General features: G+C 32.7%; 1 protein-coding gene across 1 annotated transcript in view; it reads right to left on the bottom strand.

Annotated features, from left to right (window-relative positions):
* The window catches only part of LOC106466751 (4-coumarate--CoA ligase 1-like), a 20,625-nt gene that overhangs the window by 4,217 nt on the left and 7,422 nt on the right, over window positions 1-8,986 (bottom strand). The window contains exons 4-8 of the mRNA XM_013927052.2: window positions 8,740-8,945; window positions 7,596-7,767; window positions 6,373-6,550; window positions 2,727-2,824; window positions 1,341-1,485 (exon numbers count right to left, since the gene is read on the bottom strand). Of these exons, the coding sequence (XP_013782506.2) occupies window positions 1,341-1,485; window positions 2,727-2,824; window positions 6,373-6,550; window positions 7,596-7,767; window positions 8,740-8,945 (799 nt within the window). The remainder of the gene's footprint in view (window positions 1-1,340; window positions 1,486-2,726; window positions 2,825-6,372; window positions 6,551-7,595; window positions 7,768-8,739; window positions 8,946-8,986) is intronic.

The raw sequence follows: 8,986 nt of genomic DNA on the forward strand, positions 1-8,986 counted from the left end.
CTAGCTGCCTTCCCTCTAGTCTTACACTGCTAAATTAGGGACGGCTAGCGCAGATAGCCCTCGTGTATCTTTGCGCGAAATTCAAAACAAAACAAACAAGCTATAACTGGATTTACCGTAGAAAGATAAAGGGGACATCACTAATTTCTACACCTGTCTTTGCTAATATACAGAGTTGGTATGTATTCTGGTGATGGATTTCAGAAATGTATTTTTAGAATGGTTGATAAACAAAGTCGGCAGCTGAAATATAATCAAAGAAAAAAAGCAGCAGAAGGGAAAACCTTCTTACAATTTGTTTGCATTTTTATTCTAGGTACAATATTATCTGGTAAAGGAGAACACATGTGAAAAACAGTAGTCATCTTCATCAAGGTGGAAAAATATGACAGAATGTAGCCCGAGTGTTGGAATTTTCGCACAACATTTTTCAGTAGTTATATTTTCAAGAACTGTATAAATCATACTTATAGAAGAAGATTTTTCTCAACATTTTCCTGTTGAAAAATGGACACTTAAGAAAGCCTGGCCCTTAAGTTAGATCAAAATGACAGAATAAGATTATGCTGTGATCTTTCAATTAAGAAATAAAACTGAAACAAACGAAAAAAAATCATTGGATGTGTAGTTATGATAATATCTTTCCACTAAGTGACTACAAATGTTTAGGCGTGGCATAGCCGAGCGGTTTGGGACCTCAATTTGTAACCTGCAGACTGTGAGATCGAAACATGCTTGTTCTTCTGCTGTGCGGCATTATAATATGACGGTCAATCCCCCTATTCGTTGGTAAAAGAATAGTCCAATAGTTGTTGGTAGGTGGTGTTGACTAAATTCCTTTCCTCTAGTCTATAACTTCAAAATTATGGCTCATGCAGATAGTCTGTAAGTAGCTTTGCGCGATGTTCAACAAGCAACCATATGTTTAATATTATGAATTAAATACGTCATAAAATCAAAAACTGATATTGGTTATAATGCGTTTAATCAAAAATTTGTTACCCTCGCTGTTAAGGATATTTATGGCCGCAATTTGAAGTGACCAGCTTAGAAGATTTAGGTTATTCCAAAATCCCCATCCCAACTCAAAATGAAAAATTTTTAAATGTAATATTCAAAACACAGAAAGGAACTTTGACGGTGATAGTCTTCTAATGAAAGAAAGAATAAAACAATAATGATAACACTAACACCTTAAGAAATACCAAAAGAAGAAGAATATAACATTAATAATTAGAGGTAAAGATGTACAATGAAAATAATAGCAATTCTATACCGAACATTTTACGTTATAAAATGAGAAATGCTTATGTGATAACTGTAAAAATAATTTCACTGACCTGTTTTAAACCAACCATCTTCCGTAAAAACTTCTGCTGTAGCTTTGGGGTTATTAAGATAGCCCTTCATCACCCGTAGACCACGAACATAGAATTCTCCACTTTCATTCGAGCCTAAAGTGACCCCTGTGGCGAGATCAACAACCTAAAAAAAAGGTAAATTTAGGTACATAATAATAATTTTTTACCGTATTTTAGAAGTGATAAACTCTCTTATAATCATAATAACTGGGAAAAAAAGTACATATTCCACATGTGTGAAGAAGCATACAATGAAATTGGTACAGTAAAACGACATGAAAATGGAAAATGATATATAAACGTTATTGTACTTACATATTTACTAAGATAAAAATACCAGTTTTCATGAAGCATTTTATATACCAGAACTTTGTTATATGTGTCTGGGTTTTGTAAACAATAATATTTTTCTTAATAAAGTTATTCCTAAACTAATAGATTTAAATTATTCGTGTGCTAACTCTTGTTAAAAAAGTTCACCTTCTTCATAAAAAACTTTAAACGTAGGTATAGTGTAGTTTTACCGTAGAGAGATTGTTTAAAATCCCTAACTAAAATATGTTTCAAAAGTATCATAAGGACTGGAAACATTATTTTCCAAATAAAAAAATAAAAACTTAAAGATATAATTATAAACTCTATCTCTTTTGTTTCTTACAAATCATATGACATCCACTGTAAAACTTTTAACCAACATTATTATAGTAACAATTAACTATATAGTAATAATTTATGTATACCATTAAATTAAAAATAAACACTATGGCAACACTTTTAACACACATTATTATACCAACAATAAATTCAAAAGTTTCTTCAAAGAAAACTTTAATTTAAATAAAAGAGTAACTTACCCACGCTCAACTAATCTGGTGCTGTACTGTACACAAAACATGACAGTATACATTATACATAAAGTTCGACATGGCCTCATTGTGTCTAGGTCAGTTTCAGATTACGTCAAATTGCAGTTGTTTCTCCCTTTATCTTTAACTGTTATGAAGAATTGTGTAACGGTAATATTCTATACTCCATACAGAATTAATACCGTTCATTTTTAATAAATTAATTTTTGAGATGGAACGAAGTCTTTTTTTGTATTTTACTTAGTTCTTGTGAGAGTAACTCAATGTTGATATGTCCATTTCATTTATAAAAGGTTAACGATTAAAATAAGCTTTATAGTAATTTTCAACTATTTGCACAATTATTTTCAGATGCAATAAACCACCTTTTCCAATAGCTCAGCGATAAGCTTGGAGGCTTATAACTCTAACATTTCTGGCGGGTAGAACATAGATAGCCCACCAACAAATAACCATAAAATATAATAAAACGATCAAATGAGTATTCATAAAAACAAACCTTTAATTCTGTTGAAGAAGTTAATTTTCCAGCAGAGTTAGGTGTAATCTTTCCTTTTTCCACAGAAGCAATAACAAGAAGCTCACTTAATCCATACACTAATACATAAATGAAACACGCTTAGAAATTATTGTCATGTATTAAAACGATAACAACAGATGTATTTTATGGTATTGTGCACGAATTAAGAATGAAATTATAATTTATATCAATTGAAAGTAAATTAACAAAATACACTTTACCACTTTACAGAACAATACTTGCAACATAGCCTTACGTGATTGTCCTAACGTTTATTGTTTGATTTTAGTTGATTATCAGAAAAAACGTAAAAGATAGATTGAATAGACTGGATATCTCGCAATAATATAACTAAATCAAAAACTATAAGTTAAATAGTATAAAACAGCTCAGAAAATGTAAATATACAAACGTATTAACGTTAAAGCGGCGTAGGTTTAATCAATTTCTAAAAACAAATAGACTGTAAAGATAAAGAACAACTTTTTAAATTAATGATTTTTTAAAATGTGGTCAATAGGGCTTTCAGTAGTATCAGAGACGTTTGTTTGTTTTGAATTTCGAGTAAAGCTACACGAGGGCTATCTGCGCTAGCCGTCCATAATTTAGCAGTGTAAGACTAGAGGGAAGGCAGCTAATCATCACCACCCACCGCCAACTCTTGGACTACTCTTTTACCAACGAATAATGGGATTGACCGTCACATTATAACACCCCCACGGCTGAAAGAGCGAGCATGTTTGGTGGGACGGGGATACAAACCTGTAGATTGCGAGTCGAGCTCCATAACCACCTGGCCATGCTGGGCCAAGTATCAGAAAACTATATATGTTCTGCTTCCTTTAAATAAACTGTTTAGTAAATTTACCGCAGATTTAACATTTATTAAGAATTTGAATTAAACCATTCAAAAGAGGTTAACGCAACTGTACATTTTCACGAATAAGAAAATACAGAAATCACTTTGAATAAAATATTCTCTAACAATAAACAAAAGTCATTAGCGCAGTTTATCAGCAGAAAGTTTTTCATCTTAATTTATGATAAAGACGAAATGCTTCCTATTTTGATATCCTTATAACAAGGAAAATACTTAACTTGTTTCCTTCCTTTTTTATTTGTTATTAAGAACATGCTACGACGCTTAATCCAAAATACACTCAACTCCAACATTTCTTCCAGAGCTGGTATTGTAAACCACTTATTGAACAAATAAGTTGAAATTCGTAAAACGATATATTTTACCAGTCTTAGTTGAAAAAATTATTACATCACCCTATTTTTCCACACTTTTATTTGTTCCTGTAATTTCTTACGAGATTGTGTATTGTGGAAGTGTCATGATAGTGTAATGCGGTTATGGACATTGTGTGGTGTAAGCTAACTCATATTTCAGTCATCGAAATACCCATATACATATTTATATAAACCAACCGTATCAAACGTATTACAGCAGACGATCAATAAATATTTGGCATATGCGAAAATGTTCTCTGAGTAAGAAAACCCAAATTTTAAGATAACGCCACTAATGTAATTGACAAAATCGGTCGCAGAGTCTGTTTATTGTTTTAATATATGGTTGTGACTCTTTTGGTTTTCATAACTGTTTAACATCATTGTAGCATAAAGTGCACGAGGAACTGAATATAGGTTAGGAATGAGTTTATGATGTTATACGAATATTACGACTTTCTGCAGTTCTAAGTAGCTTCTCGGCTTTTTTCTCTTGCGTCTTGCTACCCATTACCTTCCAACAGTTTTCGATAGGATTGAGATCTGGGCTGCTGAATGGCCAGCGTTGTGTCTTGATCCTCTCTCTCTCATCGAAGATATTGTTTCACCCGAGGCAATAAAATTAATTGATACTTATCTTGTTGGTGTGTGTGTGTGGGTTGCTTTCTTGTCTGTTTTGCTGGTAGACTGAATGCACGCAGGCGAGACCAGGCGGAGCACGCAGTTACAGTGGCCCCTAAAGTTTCCATCCATGCTCTTTTTGAGATATGTGGATGGCATGGATTTGAGAATCGGCACCTGCTGTGGAAGCTTCATCTTACCCCTTTCGCTGATACACAAAACCAGTATCCCTATATCTCTGCACCCAGCGGCTCATAGTAGACTGGTTAAATTTAATTCTATTAGCAATCTGCCTTGTCGAAAGTTCTTCTTTGCTCAAACAAACAATGAGTGCTTTTTATCCACGGAGTTAACTCGCAACCTTTCGCCATCGTAGCATAAGCATGCGCATTGTGGCAAACACGCTTCTAAGCTGACTTTCAGTAAGAATTTCTACTTATAGCTAAAAAAACGGCTGATACAATACTCAAACAACCAATAAATCTGCTGATGTAATAATTAGAGAGTATTACATCATCCATGAAACACATTTGCACCTACATGCATTAGGGCCTCAAAAAAAGACAATGATTACAAAGAAAAGTGTGAAAAAATTTGGATGAAACAATATATTTTTTCACCACTGTGTATCTCATCAGACAATTTTGTTGAAATAAATAAAAAAGAAAAAGAATGTACCTCAATACTATTCTACAAAACGATTATAAATCCAGTATAGGTATTTGGAGCATTTTGTAGCGAAAATCATATAGACACAATATTTCTGGCACTAGGGGGAACCACAAATGGTTGTATGCAAATTAGGAAAGTATATAAACTCGATGTGCCCTACATACATTGTTCAAGTGGCCCGTACTGACTCTATAAAATACACAAACATTTCTATAATGAGGTTGTTGGCTATTTCGTTGTACTCTACTCTGTTATAATTTTGTTTCTTCACTGGCGAGTTCTTTCAAACTATCTGGTGAAAATAGTTCAACGTCGAGTCCTATGTACTTATCAAAATATTGTCTTAATACTTTCATCATCTCAAGTAAGGATTGAATCTCACTACTTGACCTCGTAGTCACCGTCTTCAAAATTAGATTTCTATTTAAAATATATACAAAGTTTTATTGAAATTTTCATCAAATTAATGTCTCTCTCCTAACAAATAATTCAAAATCAAGTCCACATATCAGTCCAAAATTGGTTTCTTTTCTCCTTTAAAGTTTCTACAAGCTTGAACACATGCACACTCTCGTAACTGCCTTTGGTCTACATTACAAATGACTTTCACACCTTTTTAACAATACTATGATTCACGTAAAATAAACTTACTTGCACAAAGTAACTCAATAAGCGGGATGGCAAACATTGATCCGAGCACTTCATGAAAACACAATGACTCAGTTTTGAAATAACTCATTCACTTTTCACCACAAGTTTCTAAGTAACTGGCCCACACATATTTATAGACAATCCTTGTTTTAGATACTTCGCCAGAGTTCTTGATCATTACAACCTGCAGCTTCCTCTAGCTAACAAACAAAATAAAATGCTGAAAATATAGCTTATGACACTGATCCCTTCCTGGATTGTGAAGTTCCTTGAACAAACCTAATAAGATTAAAGCACAATAAATTGTCCACTTACCAAGTCCTTCTAGCTAGGAAACAAATAAACAACATTAAACGATCTTACAAAAATACCATTAAGGAGCTTTTTTTCTGTACTTTCACAGCTAAGGTTAACATTTATGAAACAACTTCTGTTTTATACTTACCTTGTCGGAAAGATCTTAGGAAAGGAAAAGCCTTCATAAGAACTTCTTCATTGAATTCCTTATTAAGAGGAGCTCCCCATGTTATAATCTCCTTTACACTGGTGAGATTATATTGTTGCACCTTGGGGTCTCTAAGAAGTCGATAAACTATTGAAACTGACACCAGAGCAGCAGAAACCTGCAGTGTAAAAGATATAGTGTTTAATAGCGGCGTTGCTTATCTTCATTGTAAGGTAAGATAAAAACATAAAATGAAATATATCATGTTCACCAAATATAAAGAAACCTTTAATTCACAAAATAAACCTAATCTGCGACTTTTAAGTTCTTTCTTTGTCCGTTTTATTCATTCTTGTTCAGAGGATGTTTTTGACGTTTTTTTTAGTTATTATTCAATGATTATTCTTTATGAATTTCAGATAGCTATTGTCTGTAAAATCTACTATATGTTTCTTTGAAATAACTGTCATAAATAAATTAAAATCATCTCACAACTTTCGCTTTCAAAAATAAGTGTATGATAAAAGTATCAAAAAGTCTCAGTTATAATAATTTTTAAAGTAATTAATGAAAGTTTGTTACCAGTCGTTACCAGTTGTATATATTTGATATACTCAAGTAACCGCAATAACAAAGAAGAAAAGCAATAACTCTTAAAGTATACACTGAAAGGATATGAAAGTCTTTTTTATATCCAACGGTCAATTAGACAAGTAATTAAACTGGATATCTGAAGTTGAGGTGAGGGGTAAGGTCATTTGTTTTAGAAAATCAACTATTTCGTACATTTTATTAAGTATATATGTATATTGGAGAAAGTAAAGTCACCTTCAGTTTGAACAACAGGAGTTGAACGACCTAGGACAACTTTGCGTGACAAGGTAAAACCTTGTCCATCGTCGCTCCCAGTTCTTCCTTAGTCTGGATAGCCACAATTTCGACCTTACCCAGTGAAAACCAGTATTCGTGTATTTCGTAAGCCCCTCATTAGTTTCTTCACAAACTTCCAAAAATTCTATAATATTGTTTCAGTTTTTCTAGCACATAGTTAGGGAAGTGATTTTCTGTAGTGATTTTCTTAGCTTGGAAAGCTGGGTCCTTCCTAACTTTAACCACTGTCTTAAATATGATAGAAATAAGAGAGGTTTCAATAAATTGGAATATCAGCGAGTCACTCTACGGTAATAATTATTCATGAGTTAAAATGATTCTTGGATGCCTACCTTATGTGTTTGTATGACCTCTAAGAATAAATCTGAGTCGTAGGATGGCACAACGCTTATGGTCACACCTTCAGACAGAGCAATAATAAGAAAGAGAAAACCCCCCACGTGGCAAAATGGATACATTCCAAGAACAATGTCATCCTGGGAAAACTTCCAAACAGTCGGATGCCTGTATAATAAAAATTAATAAATAGAGAAATTCAATTGAATAATTCATCCAATTTTCTCTTACGTGACAATAAAACAGATAAAATGATACATGTATCTGCTACAAATACTGATAATATAAAAATTAAAACGAATTAAAATAATTGTGCGTGCTGGTAGAAGTGAACAGAAAATTTTAGTCGTAAAAACTTCAAAACATTGACCTCCTCCGTTCTTGTTAATTGCACGTGTAGACTTTTGTAAACAAATGCACTAGATAAATTACTGGAGGTTTAGTTTAAGGGCTATCAGCACTAAACTTCTGTGTTCATTCGCTGAGGGTAGCACAGCATATATAGCCCATTTTAAAGTTTTGTAATGAACAATAAAAAACAATCAAATTCAGGTTTACTGTTATGTTGATTAGTGATGAGTCAGAGGAAGAAACAATATTGTTATAATAATCATGTATATGAAACATTTTTTCATGATAATAATTTGATACATTACTTGGAGTTTTATCGTATTATAATTTGTTTAAGATATTTTAAAATCAAGTATTAATGTTCAAATATGCTATTTCAGTGATTTTGTGATACTTTCTATTAAATATATCGCGAAATACTTTGTGTCTTTTTTCGTACGTGTATAATGTATATTCTAACAGCTTCAGGTTGAATTAAAGAAAAATTATATCATTTATTACGTCATGGTTTGCTAACGGATGCTTGTTGTTCCCCGATATTTTACTTACAACTAGTATATTAACAAACAGGTATTATTATTAGTATTAACATGAAATTATGCTTTTCCTGGTGAGTAAACCGAAAATGCAGCGTTATGTATTCATTGAGACTGTACATTAAATAAAAAAACTAAAACCATAAATTTTTAATCATGACAGTTGCTGTCAAACCTTACAAAATCATTTAAACTGCTGTTATTCGCGAAAATATGAAAGTATTATGAAGTAAAACAATGCAGAATGACTTACGTGGTAATGACGACCGTGAAAAGAAAAGTGTAATGAGTATGTACAATGGCTTTGGGTAATCCAGTAGTTCCACTAGAAAACGTTAACAGTAAAGGCGTTTCTTTAGGATCAATCGCAGGAGGACCAGTAAAGGCAGATCCGTCATCTTCCTCAACAAGTTCCAAAAACGATGGACAGTCTTCAGACTTCTCAAACACCAGTATCTCCTGTTCAAGAAAGTATTTTGTTTGTTTGTTTGTTTGTTTCT

The sequence above is a fragment of the Limulus polyphemus genome, unplaced genomic scaffold (genome assembly GCF_000517525.1).
Source record: "Limulus polyphemus unplaced genomic scaffold, Limulus_polyphemus-2.1.2 Scaffold76, whole genome shotgun sequence".
NCBI lineage: Eukaryota > Metazoa > Arthropoda > Merostomata > Xiphosura > Limulidae > Limulus > Limulus polyphemus.